Below are 26,744 nucleotides of genomic sequence, written 5' to 3'. Positions count from 1 at the left end.
TATTGCCATCTATGCCCCAGCTTGCCGGGATATCCTAAGTGGGATGAATGTTTTGTGCATTGGTAAGAAGTAAAACACTGTTCAGTTCACTTAAATGTTACTGCTGCTATTAAATTTTCTGTAAAATGGAAACAATTGATTTTTATCAAAATGTTAGATCATTCATTTTGCTTGGTAATTTTATGGTACATAGTATAATCTATTGTTATTGCTTCTCATTTAAATAGGAGGACAGTGGCATTTCTTACTTTGCTGAGGTACTGTTGACTGCAAGGCATCCTAGTTGGCTCAACTTGGGATTAAACTACCTCTCTGTCCCACTGAAAAGAATCCCTCTCTTTGTTTCAGGGTCCAGGCCTGACAGGTCAGCTGGCAGAATTAGCACCATTACCTCCAACGCTACCAAGTGAGAATGTGCCACCGCCTCCAGCACCGCCACTCCCTGGTGGAGCAATACCTCCTCCTCCACCGCTGCCTGGTGCAGCAACACCGTCTTTGCTACCTGGGGGAGTAGCAGCTCCTCCACCACCACCTCCACTGCCTGGTGGAGCAATACCTCCTCCTCCTCCGCCACCACCTCCACTACCTGGTGGAACAATACCTCCTCCACCACCGCTGCCTGGAGCAGCAGCAGCACCACCTCCTCCACCACCGCTGCCTGGAGCAGCAGCAGCACCACCTCCACCTCCTCCGCTACCTGGAGCAGCAGCACCTCCTCCTCCTCCTCCTCTGCCTGGAGCAGCAGGACCACCTCCTCCTCCTCCTCTGCCTGGTGGAGCAGGACCACCTCCCCCTCCTCCACTACCTGGTGGAGCACCTCCTCCTCCACCGCTACCTTTTGGTGGGCCTCCAATGCCACCACCTCTTGGGGGTGCTCCTTTTGCTCCCTTTCCAGTGATACCAGCATTACCACATGGGATGAAGGAGAAGAAAAAGTACAAGCTGGAAGTTGCAATGAAGAGAATCAACTGGTCAAAGGTATCACAATGTTTGGTTTTATTCCCATTGGTAAAAAATACTATTGAGAAAGAAGGATTTACGTTTACATGCTAGGATTTACGTTAGGTTGTTAATAATACTCATGATGTTTGAGGAATTCATTCCATGGGAATGGTACCCAGGCTTCCCTGGTAGCTGGGAGAGTGCTGTAATAAGGGAAACGCACCCTGGAGAGGCAGAAAGGGAGGCACAGTGAATGTGCTCTCCCCTGTGGCGTGAACTTCCATAAATAAAGGGCCACAAGGATGATCAGGAGTTTGGAGCATCTCTCCTATGAGGAGAGACTGTGAGAGGTGGGGCTGTTTAGTCTAGAGAAGAGCAGGCTTGGAGGGGATATGATTAATGCATATAAATACCTCAAAAGACGGGTGCCAGGAGGATTCTGCTGCACTCCTTTTAGTGGTGCCCAGGATGAGGAGCAATGGTCATAAATTGAAACACAAGCGGTTGCACCTCAGCAGGACGAAGAGCTTCCTTACGTTGAGGGTGGCAGAGCACTGAACAGGCTGCACAGAGGGGTTGTGGAGTCTGCCTCTCTGGAGACATTCCTAGCCTACTTGGACATGTTCCCATGTAACTTCTGCTGTAGGTGGCCCTGCCTTGGCAGGGGTTTGAACTAGATGATCTCCAGAGGTCCCTTCCAAACCTTATGATTCTGTGGTTCTTTATCCAAAACGTTTTTTATGTACTGACTGTGATTTAGTTGGTATTGGTTTTCAAAGACACCTTATACTCTGAGGTGAGCTCCAGTTGTTTAGTGCTGCCAAGAGCCTGTAAAACCTCTGGGGTACTTGTAGTTAAAAGCGCTCAAAAATGTTGGCTGATTTTATGTAGAATGAAGTTGCACATGTTTTCAGCTGTAATTGATATTTAACTTCCCAATGACGGCTTCAGAGGGAGAGCAGGTTTAACGTATTAGACACTTAAAATGTTTTCTTCATAAATTGTGTTATATTGGTTTTAGCAAAAAAAGTTGAATTAAAGGATTGCTGAGTTTTAGGACAGAGAAGTGAATCTTGAATAGACAATTGAATGGGGAGTCTGCCATTTCAGAACTTGGACAATCTGGCAGTTGACGGAAGCATCTGGAGTAAAGTGATTACTACAGCTCTTTGCTTAATTTAAGTAGCTGTGTCTAAGTAATGAGAAAAGATGGTGGAAAAGGATATATATGAAGACTTTTACTTGAGTCTCTGGGTATAAAATGGAGTAAAACTTGGTATGAATGGACTTTTGGAAGCAATGCAAAGCAGAACTCTGGGTTCAGTTTGGTCTTCTCTGGGTTAAGCAAGCCTTGGGAGCTACTAATTATGTGGTTTATGAGGTTTTTTTTTTCCTTGCTCTTTTTGAGGATGGGATGAAAGTGGATCAGGCTTTCAGAGACTATAATTTTAGCTTTGATATCTTCCTAACCATGTTTGATTTGGTTATGCCTTCTATGAATTTCTTATTTTTCCTAATTAAAAGAAATATCTCTATACTGACCATGGTAATAAGTTTACAGACTTAAACTACTCAAATTTTCTGTTTAAAGGCAGATACTTTGACATGAAGTAAAGAAATATTTTAAGATTAGTCCTCTAAATACAGTAATTTATTATAAATTGAAGCATCTGATTAAGAAATGAATCCAATTATTTTGTGTCTGTGTTTCTTTAGTACTTGTGGCACATTTTGGATGTTTGAAAGGAGATTTAGCTTTCATTGTCTTACTGGCCTATCTGTGATAGGTGTACTACAAAACACACTTAAGGTTTGAATTTCCCAAGAGAGGCTGGTGCTTACCCAGTTATGAAGGTTTTGTCAGCAATAAAGCAATGTGCACCAGAGTGAATTTTTAGCTATGTAGTTTTGTCTAAAATTATTACTGCATCTCATTTAGCAGTGTGTGGTTTCATATTGGACTTGAGTTCAAATCATGGCTCTAGTAGCGTGAAGCTGATGTTCCCCCTCCACCCCATTTACAAATATTCTGTGTACTGTAATGAATTTTGGAGTAAGATTCTTCTTGACAGAGCTTTGCATTTGATGTTTGACAGCTGAGCATCCCAGGGAAAGCTTAATTTAGTTCCAATACAAATGCTTTTTAGAAAGTCGGTGGGTTGCACGTTGCTGAACGAGAGGTTTCTTCTTATGGGAGCTTTCAGAGAATGTGTGCTAAGCTCAGTGGATTGATGTAATGACAGCAGGAGAGGGCAGGAGGTAACTGCTGTGTTTTCCTTCTCTTTTGGCCCTGTCATGAGGGCTGGTCTGAGTGGACATCTGTGACTGCTGAGCGATGTGGAGTGTGGTCAGTGTGAGAATGCTTGCTGAATGCGATTGTTCTGCAAAGAGCTGCTTGTACTTTTGGCCTATATCAAAGCAGAGTGAAAACTTGTGATGATCTAGTTGAAAAGACACGGTACCACGCAGTGAATGTGAATTGTGGCTTTGCATTAAGTTGCCTGCCCATATCCAAACCATTAGCAATAGTTTCAAAGCAGTTTTCAAACACCGATAACAGCATGCTCTTTCCTGCAGACACCTTCTAAGTCTGAGGTATCTGATGTAGTTGCAGGTTCAGAGAATCCTAGTATTTGTGCTGTAATGGTACCTGAAGGTTAGTAATCAGAGAGATTTATTGGGTTTTTCAAATCGTCAGTGTGCTGTGGCCACACGGAGGAGCTGTGGGACTGCTCGAGGGAAATGTGTGGGCACCATTAACTTCCACTAAATGTGAGCTTCTGCACAGCCTTAACGTGGTTATATTTAATCAAACCTGATTTGAAAAAGCGTCTTAAAATAGAAGCAAATGCAGTCTCTGATTTGCAAATGAACTGGTAAGAGCAGTCATTAGTTATTACTTGTCTCTGAGTATAATAGGTCACTTTGTGACAAGAAAAGTTGTGCAAATATCCAGGTGTGTGTTTGCATACCTGTTGCTTTAAAATCCCCTTTTTGATCAGTATAGACACTGTTCTTCCATATAAAGGAAATAAATTTTGGGTATGAGCTAATTGCATCTATCATCAAGACTAAACTGTTACATCTTAAAAGCAGTTAGTGATTGGCAGTCTTTAGCAGTATAAAATGTGATAGATATATTTCTTCCTACAGCAAATATGAATACATAGATCACCAAATCATCAAGGCAAATCAAAGGGGGACTTTTATATATTGCAAGCCATCTGGTTTGAACTGTAACTTGGGCTTTAGTATCTGCTTTTTATTTGTCAAGGTAATCAATCTTTGTACTAGCAGCTAGTGTCTGACACTTGCCTTGAAACTGTATTCTATCTCAACATTGTGTTGGTAACATGAACTTAGTAAAACCAAATTATTGGTGTAATAAGCTGTTAAGTGGCTACAGATGGTTGTTGCTGACCATGGGTTGCAATTTAACATTGAAGTATTGTCAAACATGTAATTCAAATGGCACTCTGAAACAATGCAAGTTGGGGGGGGGGGAGGGGGGGTTGATCTTTCATAGCTGGTAAATCTGTTGTGAAATCAATATGAACGTAGGTGTAAATCTTTGTATGAATTTGGGTGTTACCATGTTGTCCTGGATGGAGCTGCATGACGTGGGATGCCAGTGTTGCTCCTGGCTGAAGATATGACATTCTTTCAATATGAAACCTCGGAAAGGAATCACATAATTGCATACAATAACAGTCCTTTGTAGACTGTTTTCCTAGTATTGCTAGGACACAGCATCCTGTGTCCATTGAGTTCGTATGTAGCTGATCTGCCCTGTCAGACGCAGTGGAATTTTGGTTTTAAGAGCATAGGTACTGATGGATGGTGATAAGGCAACTGCATTGGACTGTGTTTGGAAATCATTCTAGTTTTTCTCATGGTTTTTTTCAGGTGATTCAAAGTCAGTTGCTTTGTATCATTTCTGAATGCATACTGGCACCACTTGAAGAACCCTTTGAGAACTAGTAATGACAGAAGTTTACTGTTGGAAGGGGAACTAGACTGTCCTCTGATGTTTTGGAATAATAATTTGTTTTTCTAAATAAAAAGTGAGCCTGGGTTTTGTGTTCCTTTAAGTTCTGAAGCATTGAATAGTGTTTGGAGTTGAATAGGCTTTGGAATACTGAATAATATCAGTATCATGCTTGATTAATCCCACTAATTTTGGAAGGAGGAACGTAGAAGGTTGAGATAAAACCTTCATCACATGCATTACACGTCAATTTGTAGTTTGTGGAACAATTACTGTTTATGTAACTTACACTTAGTATTTTGCCACTGGATTTCAAAGTATATGAAGATGTGCCAAAATAATTGAAAGTGTATGTAGCAGTAGCAGCAGTAGTTTAAGAACAGGCTTTCAAAATGCTTACGTGAAAAAGATCTTAAAAATAGTCAACTGTGTTTTAAGGTATTTATTTCAATAAATATTAAAATAAAATTTAACCTCTTCTGTATCTTTAATTCTTATAAAATAATCTGCACATGAGGCTAAATGATAACTCTCCTTTATCGTGGGAGGATGAATTAAAATTATCTAGGGAGAAAAAGACCTTAAATCTTTGGGTGTGGGTAACACGCATCAGTGTGTATTCTCAGTGCTACAGCACAGTATGACAGTGTGGGAAAGTTCAGCCCTGTAATTGAGAGTTGTCAGTGAGGGTGATGTTGCAAGTAACTGTAGAGAGTGCAGCAAAATGAAACCAGTGAGAGGTTTTCTGTGTTCATTTAAATATAATTCTCAGTGCATTTTCAGGAAACTATTGAGAATAAATGTTAACTTTAATCCTGAATTTAAGAGAAATTCTATAGTCCTGCCGTTTCCTTAAAGCATTTACAAAATGTCTTTGCCCTCCTGCCAGCTGCACCAATGTGTTTTATTTTTTTTGGAATGAAAAATTGACTAAGTATCCTAGTTTTATTATTAAAAAGAAACAAGAATGTTTGAGTTATCATACTGGAAAAGATGCTCACGTATTGGAGGAATATGGCATTACCCAGTGTTGGAATCCAGAGATTTGGGGTTGTTTTTTCGCTTTGAAATTAATCTAGCTATGTAGAAGTCATTTTAGTTCATGTACTCTTTTGAATCATTTAAATTACATATTTTTTTAAACTTTAAAACCTTTATATAAAGAAATAGCCACTTCCCCTCCTATGAAATGTTTATTTTCTGCTGAAGGTATTTTACCAGTGAATACCCTTGTCGTGTTTCTTTTTAGCAGACGACTGTCTTCAAAGCTCCTATCATACAATTTTCTGTATATTTTTAAGAGCTATGTTACCTCTTTATGAAATGGAGCTCTTATGTTTTAGAAATGCATTTCCACCTGGGCTTTTAAGAAAATCTTTTGTGGCTGTGATTTCAGTTACCTTCTCTTATCATCTTTGACATCCAGATTTTTATATTACCCAAACAGACTCAAGGGGTTATTTCCATCTGAAGGTTTTGTTTCTTTTTCCTTATAGAATAGGTTTCATCACAGAACTATACTTTGCCAATTTTCTTGGGGGTGGTGGGAAGAAACTTTGAATGCTATTGGAATATAATTACTTCTTCAAGTTGTTGCCTATCTTTTACTTGCCACTGCTTTGTCTGGTTAGGATAGTTCCTGTCCTGCGATTCATTTATCTTTTCCTGCCATACATTAGTGAAATGCCTAAATAAATAAAACTCTTCCCTGCTTGTAACTTAGGCATTTTACACTCAGTTGTCCTTGTTAAGTGCTGTGTGATTCTAGAGTCAGCTGCACTAGTTTTGTAACTGAAATACACCCAAAATAAGCTTTTTAGTTTATAATACATATGTAATTGCAGCCACTTTGATTGTAATCAATTATGTTCCCGTGTTTATAGAAATAATTTATAAAGTGTACATCTGCACACTGTGTGTGACAGTGGGAAGTAACTGCAGATGGACACCTTGCTTAAGTGCTCTGGGAGTGGTGCCAAAGATCTCCTGCACACTGAGAAAAGGGAAAGTCTATTTGATCATCACTTTTAAGGAGCCATCAGTTTGGGAATGAAATTCTTACTCTTTAATTTAGTGCCTTTTGTTGTAACTGTCCTCATCATTAGAGTTGGATTAAGATAGTTTTTACAAATGTCTCGCCTGCAGCTGGTGGTAGATCAGCTATGCATGAAATCACAGTATCACAGTATGCTAGAGATTGGAAGGGACCTCAAAAGATCATCTAGTCCAATCCCCCTGCCGGAGCAGGAACACCTAGATAAAGTTACACAGGAATGTGTCCAGGTGGGTTTTAAATGTCTCCAGAGAAGGAGACTCCACAACCTCCCTGGGCAGCCTGTTCCAGTGTTCCGTCACCCTCACTGAGAAGAAGTTTCTTCTCAAGTTTAAGTGGAACCTCTTGTGTTCCAGTTTGTACCCATTACCCCTTGTCCTATCATTGTTTGCCACCGAGTAGAGCCTGGCTCCATCCTCGTGACACTCCCCCTTTATATATTTATATACACTAATAAGGTCACCCATCAGCCTCCTCCAAACTATAGAGACCCAGCTCCCTCAGTCTTTCCTCATAAGGGAGATGCTCCACTCCCTTAATCATCTTGGTTGCCCTGCGCTGGACTCTCTCCAGCAGCTCCCTGTCCTTCTTGAACTGAGGGGCCCAGAACTGGACACAATATTCCAGGTGCGGTCTCACCAGGGCAGAGTAGAGGGGAAGGAGGACCTCTCTCGACCTACTAACCACCGCCCTTCTAATACACCCCAGGATGCCATTGGCCTTCTTGGCCACAAGGGCACAGTGTTGGCTCATGGTCATCCTGTCGTCCACTAGGACCCCCAGGTCCCTCTCCCCTACACTGCTCTCTAACAGGTCGTTTCCCAACCTATACTGGAACCTGGGGTTGTTCCTGCCCAGATGCAGGACTCTACACTTTCCCTTGTTATATTTCATCCCGTTATTCCCTGCCCAACTCTCCATCCTGTCCAGGTCTTGCTGGATGGCAGCACAGCCTTCTGGTGTGATCATGATCAAATGATTGATCATATAGTAAAAGGTGGAGGGTCAATGTGTTGCAGTGAAATCCCAGTGAGGCTTGCAAGTATAGTAATAATGAATCTGCTGTATATGATCTGGAAGTTAAATAGCCCTTGAAAATTGATTGGCTTTTAAACAAAGTTGTAAAAAAAAAAAAGAAATAGGAGGACTTTGAAAAGTGGAAGAGGAACATCTTTTGAAAACAAAATATCTGTTCTGAGTCATGAGTAAAATTGACGTTCAGCTTCCATATGGCAGAGTAATTTCTTCTTTTAATATAGCCAGTATCAAATAAAGGTGCTCTAATGAAATCTGAGTTTACATTTGAAAACTGGAAAGTATATTAAAAAAAGATATTAAGTATAAAATTATTACTGATATTGGAAAATAGAATTTTTTTGACAGACAATACTGAGTTACTGACAGTTGCACATTGATATCTCATTTACAAACAAGGTATTTTGTAATCTGGCAGTGTAATAAAGACTATTCCTTCTACAGTTCTCAAGTAGGAGGAATGTGTATCAGTGGTGAAGAATTTGGGAACTCTGTACAAAGCAATAAAGAGAAAGCTGGAACACTTTCAAACCCAGATGGTAATACATTATCAGTTCTGTGTGGAAAGCATGTTGGATGGGAGAAGTGCAATAAAAATTGTTGCATAGATAAAGGGCGGTTAATCCAAGTGTGTGTTGTTCAGGGAGCATCTTGAAGAGACTATAATGCCTGGAACATAGCTAAGCTTAATTCACTACAATTATCGTAGAAGTCTAGGAGCATTGGATTTAACTTGTCTATTGCAAATACTAGTTACTAACTTTGGAGATGCCACTTGTGTTTCAGATTGAGCCTCAAGAGATAGCAGAAAACAGCTTTTGGGTAAAAGCTGAAGAAGAGAAATTTGAAAACCCAGAACTGTTTGCGAAACTGGCCCTTACTTTTGGAACGCAAATGAAAGGTACGTTCTTGTTTTACTTTGTGTTATGCTTTAATTCAGTTTCAAACTCTGCAGTGACAGTCTCTTTTATGCTTTGTGCAATATCATGGAATTCACATAATGGTTTTATACCCGGAAGATTATTTAAAATATATGTTTTTATTAAGCATAACAGTAGATTACAAGAATTGTTCTTCCCTCACTCTACAGCATGAGGGGAAGAACCTTTTGTAATAATACGCCTGAAAAGTGGAGGGTGTGTTGCAGACAGGTGTGAATTTTCTCCATAAAAAATTATAATTATATTTAAATTCTAATCCTAAAATCGTGCTTATCTGCGTTAATATTCCAAGCTATAGGAACTGTAAGGTGTCAGATTCTTTTAGATATTCCACATGTGGTGAGTCTGCACATGAAAAATTTACTTGCTTGTATCACTCTGCAAAATGAAAATCCTCTACAAGCAATGTAGCAATTACTATATGCAGCTGAATCACAGAATCAGGACTCTGTAATATGCCTATTGTAATGTCTCTGGAATATGCATGTTCAAACTATAGTTCTCTTCAAAGTTCTTATGTTTCTGCCCCTGTTCTTTGCTTTCAATTTTTTTCTTTTTTTGAATTGTATATGCAGCTTTCATTTAAGAAGAAAATAGTATTTAAATATACCCCTTAATTAGTGTTTACATTTGTGTTGTAATCTAAGAAGCACACACACACACGCCAGTTATGCAGTAAAACTGCTGTAAGTTAGTTTTCAAAGAGTTGAATGTGTGAGTGCACAGTCTTTAAGCTGTTTGCATAATGCCATGGGAAAGCATCTGATGGTCTGCTGAGTTTTGTTGGAACACAGTGTGAAATGGGTCTGTTTGACTAAGAGAGAACAATGCCAGGAGAATAGCTTTCTGTCAAGTGTAACTGGGACTGTTCAGTATGTCACCTAAATAGCTCTTCTGCTGTTGATTTTAGATTAAAAAAAAAAAAATCTTTAATTTCTCAAACAATTTATTCAGCATGAGATGTGATGCATTGGAAGCATATCTCCTAGCAGCCGAATACTGGTTATGATTTTGATGCTTTAATACCATCCTTTGCTCTTCATGGCTTTCAAATGGTCTTTGAGCACTCCTGAAGCAGCACACAGCCTCTTCATTATTTCCATGGTTAATGGTCAATTGATCAGTATTTCATATGTGGCCATTTCCCAGTAATCTCTTTCAGGCACTGAAAAGAGGCAAGTACTGCTGAAGTACGGTTCAGTAATAACTAAGGAACTAATGAGGAAACCCAATGAATTAGAGTCCAGGAAGTGGTAGATAGTGAAATAATACTAGCTACGAATCCTTTGTCCATTTATCAACCAGTTAAAATATGATATACTTTAGGGATGTGCAGTTCTTGCAGGTGGTTGGAGTCAGATGTTTCAAGTGTTCATAGGCCAAATCTGAATAAGCAAGCCCACAGTTAGGATTTTGAATGTATGAACTGACTGTAAGCGTTTTTTTCCCCTTACTTTGTGGCTTGAAGAATTAACAGCTCATGTGATGAGTTGTGTTTTAACCATAGGGAGTATTCTATTTATTCATATTGCTAGCCTGCTCTTTTATTACTTCAACATTAAGTTGTATTGCACATAGATGTTTGTGGTATCCTCGTTGTTGTGTGTGAAGTTCAGGAATAAAAACTGCAGTTTATACTAAGACAGCGTTTGAAAAGTTAAGTCAAGGAAGGTCTCTCAGAGGACCTTAACTTTCTTTTACCATTTCTTGAGTAGATTGCTTGAGTTATTTTTGAATATGTCTTTTTCTGTGCTCTTTGAAACCCCTTCAAAGAGTTAGTCATAGCTGTGTTTTTCGTAAGGTAAATATACAGTTCTTTCACTCAGAGCTCATGCTCTTTTCAGTAGTCACTGAATTTGAGCCATTAGTATTCTGCTTTTACAAATGCTTCCCACTTTCTGCTCTAAATGTTCAGATATTAAATGCAGTAATACAGAAGCATCATCTGCTGTAATTTAACACCTTTTTCCATACCAAAGTTTGATAGATTCTTGGTTCATAGCCTTGTAGTGAGGTTAAAATGATGTGGAGTTCATCACTTGTTTTAGTGTGACAGCAAGATGGGAAAGAACCCCCAGCAGCAGCTAGCACTTGCCGTACAGTGAGACCCTTCTTAATGAAAACAACAAGCTTCTGCCTTGAGCTTAATTCTTTCATCAGAAATCTGAGGAAATGTTTCTGAATTCCTGAAATGATTCTTCACTGAAAATGCTGAAAAACTCTCTCAATGTTGACATAGCTGTAGGTTTGATGTGAGAAGAAATGCTTGTTGACATAGTTGAACAGTTCTAAGACTAGGAACAACAGAAAATCTCCCAACAGCTCACTGTGGTGATGGCCTGGCAGATGTTTTGCTGTTGTTCCTCGTGTTGTTCTCAGTCAGTGTAGAAAATAAGGTCTGCCCATCCTTCATTGTGGCACGTTAAAAGTGCTGCTACATATTACCCAGGACATTAAAATCTTATTTGGCTGATGAGTAAACGTCAGTGTGGTCTGTCTTAAAGTTTTATTAAAACTTGAAAACCTGCTAGAAGTCAAGAGGAGTCTCTGAGCATTTCAGAATAATTGCATTCTACAAGCAATTGTTTTCTGCAGCTGCTGTCTGCAAAGGGATATGCTACATGATATTCACTGTTCTTCCTCACCATTCACCTTAGCAGCCACAGGCAGCTCATAAATCCCCCAAATACTTATTTCAAGGATAATCTAGGATCAAATTTCTCTTCTGCTTTAGTTCTATTGCTTGGTGTGGTCTCCTAATGTATTACAGGAAAATGAGTGCAAGACAAATAGAAATGCATTTTATGCTCCCTCAAGAGCACAGTCAGCATGTAAAGCAAATAAATGGATGAGTGGAAGAAAACTGACAATTGCCAAAAGCAGTTGTGATGACTTAGTGTTTACTATCTTGTGTTTCACGGCATTTTTGGAATGCCAATGGGAATAACAACTGAAGTAAAACAAATGACAGGATACACACTTAATAAAAAACTTGTGATTTCGTAGAGGTTGCAGCACTCAACTTTGATTAAACCTCTGAATTCTATTCATGGTGCTGGCACGATGAGAATGAAACTTTGGGGATTTCTTCGTTTAACATAGTTTTGATTTAAGAATAACTTTATGTTGGTTGTCACTAACCTACCTGCTGCCTTTGCTGCCAGAGTACTGCCTGTTTTCAGGGAAGGCAGTCAAAGTTGCAGGGAAGTGGTACTTTTAGAGACCAAAACTGTGCGTATGTAAGTCATAATAAGACATTTCTGAGGCACAATTTTTATCACTCATCAAATGACTGCATGAGCTATCTGCTTGTAAAGCATAAGAATGTTTAATCACAAGAGCACCATGAACAAAAACAAGTGGTTGCCAACTGATAAAATAAGTTAAAGTCAAATATACTTTAATCAGAATTTTCTCTCAAAGAGTATGCATGAGGTTAAATCTTTACTTGTTACTGTAACATTAGATATTTAATACTGATGCCCTGTGAATATATATAATGTATTTAGTTACATACAGATCAGTACTAACAGTGAAATTGCATTATTTGACCTGTGAAATCAGTTACTGAGCACAGTTATGAAAACATCTATTGAGCAGGGAGCAATTGGAACATTAAAAAGTATTCCCGTTCAGACTTTATGAGTTTTAGAGATCCTGAGCTTTGAACTTAGTTGACTGAGATCTAATTATCGTGGTCTCACTGCAGTCTGGAAGGAATTTCTCCATTTTTCTTCAAGAGAAGTGCATATAGTCCAAATCCCTCTTAGAGGCCTCTGGCAAATGGACTCCAGGGCTTCAAATTTTCACGTAAGAGATCAGATGAGTGTTTTGAGCTTGGAATTGTGCTTCCAGATGCACAGGTGGAAACAATGATTATAGTCTCACAGACCATTTTGGCAAGTAAATGATATTCCAGATCAGGCACATTTGAAAATGAATAGGCTACTGTGATGGTTGCTCATGAGTTGGGCAGTATTAACAAGTGGGACACTTACTGCATTATGGGTGACAATGAAAAACATAGAATCATATTTCCTCATGTAGCTGGACAGAGGAAAAGAGTAAAGATGGTATTAGTTTCCAATCAGTTACTTGTTTTCTTATGACCCGGTTAATTCAGAGAGAGAATCTAATATAATCCATAAATTTATTTTGTGACTCATGCGTTGCTTGAAAACTGAAAGCAGTGATTTTGCTGGTGAAAACATGCATCATCCTTTTACAGTTTTTTTGAGTCACGACTTGAAAATTCCAGGCTCGGTAGTACTTGGTTTGCAAAATAATCCTATCGTGGATTGATTTGTGTTTTGATATTTAAATAGCAAGAGGAAGGAATTGGTAATAGCAAATGCTTAAAGTCATTTAAGCAGCTCATGCTGCATTGTGCAGCTAGAATGTTACTTGGATCACTTTTGCTTTTGTCCCTTAACTGACATCAAATTTGACCTTCGGCTACTAGTGTCAAGGAGAGAAGCACCAGCAGCAGCAGTGAGATGTAAGCGGTGCTTTGGAACATGGTCTCAACCCGTCCTCCATGTATTGATATTTAAGTACAAGTGCTAAATACATATATAATCGTGTGATGAAGTGTCTTCTAGCAAGTGAAAGTAAAGGATTAAAACGTTATGGCTCTGTGGATAAGTTGTGATACATCATATATGGCCTCAGATAACTTTGTAATAATGTGACAATACTCAATATATCAGGCCTGCTGCTATCAAAATCACTTTTCACTGTTTGATTGATAGTCTAATTGCAAAACACCACAAAGCTAGTTAATGCCTTCTCCCTAAAGGATCACGTTAATTTCTGGCTCTTGTAATTTAGGTTGTGTATTTTGCCAGTCAAGAATGATAGTGGTGCTCTGAAGAAATTAATTATGTGTACAGTAGATCTGTAAAGGTAGTAATTAGTACATAATAGTCTGTAACTACTGGGATTGTTCCAGTGCAGAATTCATTATCCATCCAACTTATCTCAAGGGGAAATGATCAGAGTTCTGTTACTTCTTTATGATTAGACTTCTAAAATACAATTCAATGATCATTTTGATCTTTTCAAAATTGAAATAAGATTTTAATAGCCGGATTGTATTTTTCACATTATGGATATTGGAGAAAGTACGACAGAAAATACCAACTTACATGTAAATTATAATTGAAGAAAACATGAACAAAACAATTTTAGATGTACAATGTAATAATATACGTATGTATTATATAATATAATGTAATAATATATAAAATAGATTAAATAGCTTAGTTTCATGTGGTCTTGTTTGAGTAATTAGAATATGAAAACTTAGGTGCTGTGCAGTCCTACGTTTGATACCTCTCTCTGCACAACTTTTGGGGACTCATATGTAGTTTTAAAATACTAACAATCATGAAAAATTAGTGAGACACTGACAGAAGTAACTAAAATATAGTTTAGCTTGTTCATATTCTGAGTCAATGTCAGGATTTGCTATTTAAACTTCTTTTTCTGGTTAAGGAGGAAGAGGGTTGCAATGTACATCTGAAAGTAGAATGAAAAGGTTGTGGGAAATATTTTAAGAGCATAACAAGCATACCAGAAAAGCTGAAGAACAGTCCAGGGAAACAAGGTGACTTCTGAGGAAGATGCAACATAAGGCATGATAAGGCGGAGAAAAAGGTTATGTTTAAGTAACACCACCTACAGTGATGATATCAACATCCTGTTTTGTCAACATTATTAATAATGCTTACTTAAAGGTAAATTTCTGTTTTAGGCTGCAAAGGTTAGACTGTGATTAGTTCAGGAAACTCCACTTGTGTAGAACCGTGAGCACGTGACAGGGCTTATCCAAATGAGCCTGTTGAAAACATTGTAAGGGGAACGTTAGTTTAAAAATTGTTGGAAATAGTGAGGAGGCTGGCTCTTAAACTAGGTGAGGGTGGAATACTGCCTGTTATTGTACATAAAGGGTATGATAGATGTATGCAGGTATTGTGCTCAATGTTTCCATTAACAGAAAGTATAAAAACATTATATGGATACTTTAACACTTGATTGTACTTTATTCAAGTGTTAAGTCCACTCAAAATACAACCAACACCATTATTCCACTTACATTGATACTAACACTCAAATGTAAACTTACCACCCACCCCTTCTTTTTTCTGCTGTTATGCTCACCCACCCTCTGTCCCCCTGAAGAGTGAAGCTCAAATGGTGTTGCAACAAGTCATCAGCATCTTGTTCTTTACCACAAGTTGTATGATCTTACATTCTAGTAGATCAGTAATTACTGTCTTCTGTTTGCTTTTCTTGATTGGGGGTGCTTATCAAGACTTTCAGTTCTGGTTAAGTTTCTGTGCGTTGTTCTTCTGTGCCTCCAAGTACTTGGGTTGACTACGTTCTAATAAAGTGAATTATTAAAACTTGAGCTGTGGTAGTCTTTTGATTGCCACCTACTTTCTGTGGATAACATGGCATTTGAGGGCTAAATGTCAACTTTCTTGGAGTTCTGAATTAAAAGGCCATCATGTAGGTGGGCTGCAATTCCCACCCACTTCAGCTTTCAATTTCCCTTGCTTGCGGCATCCACATGAGCACCTTGTTATAGGTTACACTCATATTTTCCACTGCTGAGAACACATGCCAGAAATTTTCAACAAGTTAACTACCACAGTATTTGATATCATTCTTTTTCCTCCCAAAATTATACAGTACAGCAATGACAGACACAAATGTATTTAATTTCTTTGTGTGTTGAACAAATTAGATAATATAAACTAGGCAAATGCCATGTCCTTAGTTTGTTTTTATTAGGCTTTAATTAAAACAACTGTTCTGGTTTGAAAACATTTTTGCTACTACAGATAAGTCTGTAATATTTGTGTGCATGTAAATGATGCAGTCTTATTTGTTAACATCATGCAGGAGATGTTCACATTATGTTTGCATGTGGAATACCCATAGACAGTCTTCTGTGAGGCCCTTTTGCTGCTATTCCTTGAGCCATTGAGTGTTCACAATAGTTTCTGTCTTTTAATCTTTATCATACTTTTAAACTTCAATTGTACAGGGTACCTTCATGTGAGAAGGAAATGTACAAGTGACTACCAAATCACCCAGTCAGGAAGGGCATTTTAAAGCCCTTCATGTCTTTTCTGTTCTAAGTTTGATATAAAGCAGGCTGATTTTTGATCTTCTGAAGAAAATAGTGTGTAATTTTTTTCCTCTCTGAAACCACCTGTTCTTAAAGGACAGTGTGTTATTTTACAGGGTTCTTAAAAAAAACCCACATTTCTACAGTGACTTAAACTCTTTCTATTCATACCGCTGGCAGATATTGAGGAAAGGGAGAAAGACAGGCTAGTTGCCATGACTTCTATTTCTTCTCCTTGCCCCTCTAGTTAATGGGTATGTCTTTCTGATCTGAATCTTACTGTTTTTAACCTGTTCTGTGACCAGGTAGTCTGCTGAAGCAGAGTTCTCATGGAAATAATTAAGTTTCCATGCATTAAATGCAGTTATGAAGTTCTTCCACTGAAGTGACGTAATGTTTCATGTCTGATTCTACCTCTGCAGTGTTTCTCTGTGAATATTGCACAGCTTACATTCACTGTTAGTCTTGACTGACAGATATGAAATATGCATCATTCTTCATCAGCCTGCCCTTTATGCTTGACGCAGTGGAACATTTTTAGTGGTGAAAAGAAGGTTTTGTCTCATCTTTTCAGTTATTTCTTAGTTAAGAGATAACCAGCAGCTGAAGAATGAGGTCAGCGCATCATTAAACTTGAAGGAAAACTATTTGCATTCATTTACATTTGGTGTTTATAAAGAAAAGGAAAAGGGATTAGTACTTTAAAAAATGGATCTGAACTTGATATGCAGAGAAGCCCAGATCAAATGCATCAGAGAACTTGAACTTTTACAAGCTTTAAATGGGTTCTGTTTGGCCAAGTTCCTGTAACACAGCAGTACTTGCAGGTATGAGAGAGCAAGCTTCAGTGTAATACAGGAGTCTCTGGAATTAAGCACAGGCATATTGGACTAGTTCAGCTATATGCATTATTTCATGGAAATAAAAAGAAATGGGGAAAAAAACCCAAACTCGTAATGCATTTGTTTCTGGATTGCAGACTGCAGGTGGCTCCCTTGGTCTTCTGATTAATTCAGGACATGGATGTTTCGTTTCCTTTTGCTCTTCATTCTCTCCTTCTCAGAAGTATATGAGTCCAAGCCAAACGCAGATGCTGCTTCACAGTGTAGGGTCCACAAATGTTTTGTGTTTTACAGGAATTTCATTTAGTTGGATTACATGCTTAGGTCATCAGTCTGTATAGCTCAGTTTCACATAAAGTAAAGCAGGCTGCTTTGTTTTCACCTTTCAATATATTTGAAATTGTTGTTCTTATTCAACAGCAGAATCAAGTCAAATGCCATAAAGGAGAAGTTGTTAGTGTGCCGTCTTTCATCCTTCTCAACTGGATTTATGTCATAGGTGGACTGTCAAACTTGGGTGGAAAAAGTTTTGCATTGTTTAAATAAACTGATGCCTTAGATTATTGCCACATAGCTTAGATTTATGTGTGTGTCTATATTTGTATTTTTATATTATTTATATGCTCTTTTTAATTCTTAAATTATCTTAGAGTTACTTAAACAATGATCATAATAAATACATAACAATATATTTCTTGGTAAGGAAAAATATATTTTTATATAATTACCAGTGCAATTAAAGTTTTTTTTTAACCAGAAGTGTCAGGACATTTTGTACAGGATTGTTTAAATGTCCTGGGTTCTTAAACCATGATATTAAAGTATCAAGAGGAAAAAAGAAGGAGGCTGAAAGGTGTATGTGTAGTCAGTTTTGCATCAGATACTAATGCAACAACAGCAGAAGTAGACTCCTTAATAGTTTATACTTCATTTGTAAGCTTGCAATAGTGACACAGAGAAGGATGTTAGGAATGATGCATGGGGTTTTCCTACAGCTGGGCTATTGTTCAGGAGAGCCACAGATGAGGCCTCCCAAGAATTATTTGTATGTAGGTTCCCATGTAGGTCTTCTAATGTGAGGAAGCCACTGGCCAAATGGTAGCTGTTCTATAGCACCTATTCCTGCTGAAGGAAATGGGTGTCTTAGTTCAAGAGCATCGGTACCCATTTCATTCATCATAGTACAAAAAGACTAAAATGAGAATAGAGTTTTAAGACTGTGCTTTTAAAAGGTTTGTGGTACATTCATAAGGGGAAAAAATTAATGAGGGGCAGGTCAGCTAGATGCAGTTTTGCTAGGTCTCATATTTGTTATGCTGGAGCTTGCTTTCTTTATGTGTGCAATAGTTAAAGTTAGCATTCTTTAGAGCATTGTTGTATCAGAGGGGTTTGGATTAAATAGTTTGGATACAATCTTGGTTAGAATTACTTAAAGAACTAATGATTGCAGCTTCAGAAAACCAAATGCAAGTAGTCTATACGAATTAAATTATATTCAGATTGAGACAGATGGGAAATAGTTTGAGGTCTGGGATATTTGAAAGTTGCTAGCTTTATTCATTGATTGCTTTGAAGTATATCATAATGTATTCCACACAATCCTATAGAAATCAAGTTCATTTTCAGAGTCAGCATTGTATGTATTCTGAATTCAGGTCAAATGCCCTGTTGTGGAGGTGATTCCTTCAGTTCTAGTGTAATTAGCACTGGTTAACCCTTTTGAAGTTTCAGTAGGGTAAGTTAGCCTTCCCACTGGAGACTTGAGGAGTAAGGGTTCAAAATAGGAAACCCTGCTAGGTACTTTGTGACTCTGTTGCTTCTGTAGAGAGACACCGAGTATCTGCCTTTTTTTAGTGCTAGGCATGCAACTGAGATTGTAGAGGAAGCCACGTGTGTATATGCTTTTGCCAAGGCCGTTGTTGGGTTAAGAAATCTGTGGAACTGAAGGTGTTTCTGAAGAGTATGAATAAAGAAGCCCCTGCTACTCAGCTTTACTGCATGTTTTAACTACTAATTATGTCAAAAACTTGGGTAGTAGAGTTTACGGAAGGTTGTTTCCATTTCCTCTGAAGGAGGACAGTTTTGCAATCATAGCTTTTCCCACTTAAGTACGATGTACTCAGGTAATTTTAGGTGTGTGTTGACATTCCTTCAGTAAACTTTGGGAACTGCTGATAATTCCAAAAATGTAATAAATGAATGAACCTCTTTATTTCATTCATAAAATGCTGATTTTGGAAATTCCTGGGTTCAGCAGTAGCAGTCATGTTTCTCCTTCTTGGCAGCTGGTGCGGTGTAGTGCAGTGTTTTGACTTTTGGCCTGGGAACAGAGCTGATAGCGATGTTTTGGTTTGGCCAAGGACTTTGTGAGCCTCATGCTATGCCAGGGAGGAGGGGAAGCCGGGAGGAAGCAGAGACAGGACACCTGGCCTAAGCTAGCCAAAGAGGTATTCCATACCACAGCACGTCATGCCCAGGATGTAACTGGGAGTTAGCCAGAAGGGCTGGGAGACTGCGGGGTTGGAGAGTGTATCGGTCAGAGCTTGGTCGGGCTGGGGGGCCGAGTTATCATTTGGCTGGTGGTGAGGTGTTGTATTCTCTTCCCTTGTTATTTTCTTTATCATTGTTATTACTGGTGGTAGCAGCAGTGATTTGTGTTATACCTTAGTTACTAAACTGTTCTTATCTCAACCCGTGGGAGTTGCATTCTTTTTGATTCTCCTCTCCGTCCCTCTGGGAGTAGGGGGAGGGAAAGAAGGGGGGGAAGTGAGCGAACGAGCTGTCTGACTGGGTTTAAACCACAACATAAGATTTTCAGAAAGTTTGGTTGGTGGTGAGCTCGTAGATAAATGTTTTGTGTTAAAGGCTTGGAACAAGACATATTGGAGTGAGAGCAGCCACATATTGTCTTAAAAGGTCTCTTGTAGATGTTTTCAACAGTGTTGTGACTGAGCTGTCTTAATTATAATGCCTTACATTTTAGGTGGTAGCTTGCAGAATTCACACGTATGTATTTGTTAGACCCTAGTTCTCAGCATTGAAACACTTTTGGAGGAAAGATGGCAGAGTCAGTTTTACTCTGGAGAAATATCTGGGGGAGGTAAACTCTCAAAGGCATGCAGTGTTTTTTACTTACATATTTGATGTCTCAGAGGTTCCCATTAGAAAACAATAAGGAACACCGCTTGTCATGCACAGACAAATGGGTTACCCACGTACATCTATTCAACAAGTTTGGAATTCCAGCCTCTTGTATGATAACTCTTTTTGTAGTTAGTACATTCTGTACCTTGTTTTTTTTTTTTTTGAAGGGAAATAGAACTTTTGTTTGCAGCAGATTTATAAAATACAGCAGCAGAAGAAAGGCAGTTTTGTATTCTGAACTGTCTATTTGGGTCTCGGTGATGCAGTGCTCAAATAAGCCATAGCACATTTAACGAGGACTTCAGGACAGAGACACATGTACTAGGCGCACCAGGGAAAGCATTGTATACAAAGACTAATTAGCATGAAATATGAATACATTCATGAAGTAGTCTTGATCTATAATGCTTTTATGGAGAGTATTTTTTCCATTAATTCAATGAAAAAGAAATTCAGAAGTAGAACTGAAAAAAAAGAATGAGTTGAACTGAACAAAGGTGCGGGTTTTATTTGTGTTTAAACAAAAATCTGTATTCCTGGAATAAAGCACATGCTGTATGAATAGGTAAAAAGATTAGGTTGAAAAGAATGCTTTCACTAATGTCAAATGAGAAAGAAATAACCCTCAGAAGAGACTCTTCTTCAAGTATTTTAAGTAATTTTTTTACAAGGGAATCCAAGTAAGATAGTAGAAAGAGCTATTAAATCTGAAGCTAGTTACTCAGAGCATGATTAAATAGCCCATTCCATGGATTTTACAGTAATTTTTTGTTAAATGAGCTGTTAAGATTATCTGTTGTGGAAATTTTCCTAAAGGGTGTCTTATCTTTCATGTGTAAGGATTTGTCTCTATATGTACATCAAATACACTGATAATGAGTTGGAGGTCAATCTCTTGTCACTTGTAGGTCAGTGTTCTATAATTCTATGCAGGATGGTTTTAAAACAATGTCTCTTTCTTTCTGATCTATTATTGCTAGCTGTGTTTTTTGGAAGCTTTCTTAATATTGGTAAAGGAAGCTCCAAATCTAGTCCCTGCTGGAAAGCTGAGCCTTGAAAGGTAGCTTCACCTGCAGTAAAGCCATGGAGTTGGCTGTGATTTTGTGACCCAGGTGAAGGTCAGAGGGAAGAGAAAGTTTGGAGGAAAGGATGGAAAACAGATCAACTATGTAGCAGGAAAGTTTGTGCTCACAATTAAGTAGGCTATCCACCTATATTTTAATATCGTGAAAGCTTCCAGCAGCGTTGCAGGAATAACAGTGTACCTGTTTAAATAAATAATACCCCACTGAGCACACAAATGGAGTTACAAGCAAAATTTATGCTCTTACTTGTAAAGTAATTCTTTTAAGTGTGTATTAAAGAGATGTTCCCTCCATCTTTCAGCAGAATCATAGCTAGCACATACCACATGACTTCCTAAATGTACTTTCTCTCAAATTTCCATGACATGCATTGTGGGTTTTTTTTCTGTAAAACTGCAAATGGAGAAAATGTGGTCTGAGAAAATGGGTGTCTGTGCTGGTTCATATTGTGCTGACCTGCAGTGATGATGTAATTACAAAAAGTGCTCCCTTCTCCATGCCTCTCGGTTTCATGTGCAAACCTGTTTTTTCTTCCTTGGTTACAGACAAGGTACGCTTTCGAGATTGCAGCTTTCATGTGATTGATAGTTATTCCAGCTGTAATGTTAGTAGGAGATGCTTTGAACAGAATATCTGCCATTGCACAAAGTTCTGCCATCTATACACAAAGTAAGGGTAGATCTGTTACCTAAATGAATGAAGGTTCTTTAGAGAAAGATATATTAAAAAGCTGTCTCAAGGATTAAGAGTTAACCGTCATGCTGTTAGGTTTATGAATTCCTAGAGATACTGAAAATACTAGGTACATAGGCATTAACACAGATAAAAAGCTGGTAATTTTGTTGAGTTACTGCATTACTTGTTAATGATCTCTTAAGGATGTAAAGTTGAAATTACAGTGTTGCGTATTGTGCAAGTGTTGTGTGTCTTGTTCGGCTGCAAGAAACTGAAAATTCTTTACATCATCTTTCTAAGAGAAACATCATTTGTTTTTCCATTCTGTAAGTAGGAACATAATTATTTAAGAATAATATTACAGAATCATTTCTTAGCTTCAAGAGACAGCTGAATAAGAAATTTATGGCTTAAATGCTTTCTGAAAGCATGGAGTCCACATGGTAAAGTGGCTGATTTTCATTGTGGAATTACCCCTAAATAGCATATTCTGACGGATAGTATGCCTGGAATAAGTTTTGAGGCTTTCAGTTTGATGTTCTTTTGTTCCTGCGTTTAAGACATTTGGATTATTAGCAGTGAGAAGCTGCCACCTTAATGAATCATCTTAGGCCAATTTTGCTTATGTTGGTAATATAAAGGTCAGCAAAACATAGGTTACATCTGCTAAATTTAGAATATACTGTGGATTCTGTATGCATATACACTTAAAATGTGCTGAGTTCGATACTGAAACCTGATTATGCTGGTGAAGGTGAGACTGGTAGCTTGTGTTTCTGGGCTATTTTTACTCTGTTACAACGCAAGTGGCTTAATTTAGTACCTTGGTAGGTCCCATGAGGCTAATCCTGTAGTGTGGAAGTAATTTATCTTTCACCTCATGAAGACAGATAATCATTGTACATGTATTCGGGAAGCACCTGGGTGTTTTCAACACACTTTGAGGTACGTGGGCCCTTAAGAAAGCTTTTTAAAGGTAAATCTATTAGAAGGCATCGGTAACATACACAGCCATACCTGGTTGTCTTCAGCTGGTGAGCATGGTATTTCCTCTTCAGCAGGTGACAGAGCAGATGCTTAGGTAAATAAGTTTGTTAACTAAAATACATTAAATGTCTGTCTCTTTCTGTACATAGAATAAACTAAATAGTGATGCTTCCTATATTCCAACAGGTTATTTTTTAAGTCAGAGGTCAAATTTTATGCATAGTAAAGTCTTTATTGTGTTTTGTTTTCAGTGAACTTAGGCTCTTGTAGCATTCATAACCTGTGGCATTGATATTTGTATTTCAAACCAGTGTTTACTTTTCCAGTGATTCAATCCTACTACTTGCAGGATCACATCTTCCTGGTTTGTTGCCTCCTTCTTCTGCCATTGCAAGTCCCATTAATAACTAATTTATATTTGCTTTCTCTGTGTTTTCAAAGAGCACAGAGGGGAAGACTAAAATTGCGCAGAACACAAACCACACAGTAATACCTCACTGAATGGTGGCCGTTATCCAATAAGTATGAGCAGATCTACCACAGTTGCCGGGGGTGTGTGTGTGTGTGTGTGTGACATTGTGGTTTGGTTATCCCAAATGGATACGGAATCGTCATGTTTTTAGAGAGTTACATCAGTATGCCAGAAACGTTTCACTGTCACAGTGTATTGAACCTATTGGGATGACCTTCATTAGAACGATCATTAGTCAGAATGATTGCGAGGTGGAAAGACGCAATACATTTTCACTGTGACATGTGGTGTGGCAGCTCCTGTTCCAAATGAGTTACTGCGCGCTAATGTGTCTGGTTAAAACCAGAAGTAATTTTGATCCAAGGTTGTGATAGACTCTATTCTTGACTGACATGTAGCAAAAATATTTGTGCCCACATCTGGTGAGGTTGAAAGGTATGCTTGTGACAGATTAGAGGCAACAAATGAGAGTCGTTTGGTACTGTCCACCACAAGGCCACAATATCAAACATTTGTTAATGGAAAAATAATTTCTTGAAGTTTTCTAAGTAAGCACAGAAGTTGCTACTTGTAGTTACCAACTATCAAAGCTGTGGTTACCAGTCTGTTTTACAGGGTACTGCTTACTGCTTATGGAAATTGATGGAATCTATTAAGACAGATAATTTGCCAATTCTTTTTACTAATCTCCTTTTCCCCTGTGAAGTTATGTTCTGGGCATGATGCTTATGAAAGCATCCCTTTGAGTTCAATATATAACAATAACTACCAATAAATTCTTTAAATTAGCTGGAGAATATAATTCTTTTTGCTAAACATTTGATTTAAAATCAAATTTCTTAAGTATGAGGTCAATAGAAATGTAAAACTGTATTTCATTGTGTAGGTCACAGTGTATAACCAGGATGTGCCACATTAAACATAAGAGACTACAATATGTCTTAAAGCTGCTAAACAAATTGAGGGTTTGGGAATTTAGATATGTGCAAGTGAAGCAATTTTTCAAGCATGTTTGTTTAAAACCTTGATGGTGGAGAAGTACTTCAAAAAGGGAGAGAGTACCGGAATGTGCGTTTGAGATGTGTGTTTTACTTAGTGTTTAAATATTTAGTCAGGAGCTTTAGATATCAAATATCGCAGTGAAAGAGGAAAAGAAATCAATTTAACACCAATATCTACTTAGCTTGACTGTATAAAGGAATTTTTGGGTCTTGCGATCTTTTTTTTTTTAAGCTTCATTATTTCAAAATTCTCCTGGAAATTTGATTCACGTAAGTGCCTTTAATGGCAAAGATGTGCCATTTACAAGCCTAATCAAGAGGAACAGGAGCTGAAATTCATTTAAAAGACTTATTTACTGGACTTGTCATACTAATAAGAGAAAATGAGTTTATCAGAAAATAAAGTATTATATTGGATTTTTGACATTTTGTTTAACTTGGAGGTTTGGAGTTTTTTTGTCTGAGTCTTGGTACTTTTGCTTTTGAAAGTTGCCTGGATAACCGGCATGTCAGTGCCTGGAAAAGAATTCTAGCTATTTTATCTCACTGCTCTGTTGTGATGACGGCTTGGCATCAGGGGAAAAATAACTGGGAAATTAGAAATATTATTATAGGCAGCATTTTATTATTATAGGCAAATGTCTTCTCTGACACACGTAACTTCACATGTTGCATCTAAAATGCATTGACTGGTCTCTTCAGTCATTAGTCAAGCTCTAATACATGGGCAGAAAGGATGCATAATGTCTTGGTGCTGAGCGTAACTTGCCAAGGATAAGCATCTCTTTGGAACAAAACTTTGCGTGCCCATGTTGAGTATCACAAATTGAAGTAGTGGCAAAGGCAGAAATGGGGTGGACAACCTTGAGGCTTTCTTCCATATAAATATTCATGGAAGGAATGTCAGGGAAATGTTCATGGAAAAGGTGACTAGCTTTTATTCCAGCTTCTTACAGCACATCGTACAACACAGCTAAGTAGGCCCGTTGAGGATATTTCCAGTTTAATCACTGTGCGCTTGCTGCTGTTTGATTTCTGATGTTCAGAAGGAGTACTTGCATATATTTCTGTGACATTTGTATGCCATGAATTGTTAATGTTTTCTTACTGTCTTTCAGCAAAAGCAACTTCTTTTGCATTGGTCTTTAGCAGGGTAAATAGAAAGGGGCAAAATCACTTGCCTGGTTTGTTTGTGGGTTTTTTGGTTGCTTTCTATTTACTTATTTTTTCAAGTAGGCTATTTGTGGCTCAGACATCTACTTGATTTCAGGCTGTTGGTGGAAAACTGAAAGAACTGCAATCTGGAGTGCCTAATTAAGTACACTTTAACCGTACAACTTCACTGCACAAGTTCCTGATGCCGCTTTTTAAACTGCACTTGAAAATTAGACGAGTTACAACTATTTTTGGGCAATTTTGAAAGAACAAGAAATATTTCATGTAGTCATTAATTGTGGTGGTCAACTGTAATAACCATCAATTGTATTATGGAAAAAGATAATAGGATTATAGATCCCCTGCTATTTTCGGACAAAACTAATTTGTAAAACAAAGTTAGGGCTTTTTATTTCTTCCACAGAGCATCATCTGTTAGGTTGATGTCACTTCCTTCGGCTTGATTACATTAATTAGGCAAAAAGCATGCAAGAGGTTCCATGGTTTTTCCCCTGTCAGTGCTATTTTTTTTATCTCAAGGGCTCAAACTAAGATCCACTTCCAGCTCAGTCACTTGCTTCGGAACAGAATCCTCTCTTTTCTTTTTCAGTGCAGTGCCAGGTATTTTGCTCTTCTGCCTGCAGAAAGGACAGAATGACAGCAGGAGTGCTTAATTGGTTTTACTGCAGGAGTTGATAACCGAGTGATTTTAGGTGAACAGAAAAGTGGCTCAGGTGGCATTGGGAATAATTATGAGATCCCACAGTTTTTTTCCTTCTATACTAGCCATAGATCTTGTTTCAGGTAAAGAGAATAATAAAGCAATTAATTTCCTTTGTATATTTACTTTTGTTGCCAAATACTTGTAGATGCACTTTGTAAGCCACTAGCTAGGTGGAAATAAGATGAAATTACTCGTTTTTTTTTCCTAGCACAATATGAGGTATGTATTCTTTGTGAGTACAGACTTGATAGAAATTGGAGATTAAGGCTCAAGTTTGGGTAGGCTGAAGTTCACCTCAGTCTCTGCTTTCTCCACATTGTAATTCTATGTACTCTGTTTTATCTCCTTTAATTTTCATCTTCATCATATTCATGACTGGCACCTTCTACTACTAATTTTTCATTAAAATTATTCACTGCTTATTTAAAAAAGAAAGGAATTTAATATGAAGTGGACTTTTTAGCTCAGAGTAAAATACATTAACAACTCCAATGGAATAAAATTGTATGCATCTCTAAAATGTGGCATGATAACTTCTAATGCCATTCAGTAGCTAAATTAA

At 38.0% G+C, this 26,744-nt stretch overlaps 1 protein-coding gene across 5 annotated transcripts in view; it reads left to right on the top strand.

Annotated features, from left to right (window-relative positions):
* DIAPH2 (diaphanous related formin 2) overlaps nt 1-26,744 on the top strand; it is a 235,640-nt gene that overhangs the window by 45,974 nt on the left and 162,922 nt on the right. For all 5 annotated transcript variants that reach the window (XM_062627438.1, XM_062627442.1, XM_062627439.1 and 2 more), the window contains 2 exons: nt 349-978; nt 8,805-8,919. In XM_062627438.1, coding sequence (XP_062483422.1) covers nt 349-978; nt 8,805-8,919 — 745 coding nt within the window. The remainder of the gene's footprint in view (nt 1-348; nt 979-8,804; nt 8,920-26,744) is intronic.

The sequence above is a fragment of the Pezoporus occidentalis genome, unplaced genomic scaffold (genome assembly GCF_034315485.1).
Source record: "Pezoporus occidentalis ecotype Australia unplaced genomic scaffold, CSIRO_AGI_Poc_V1 ctg30, whole genome shotgun sequence".
Lineage (NCBI taxonomy): Eukaryota > Metazoa > Chordata > Aves > Psittaciformes > Psittacidae > Pezoporus > Pezoporus occidentalis.
This window is presented reverse-complemented; position numbering and strand designations above follow the sequence as displayed.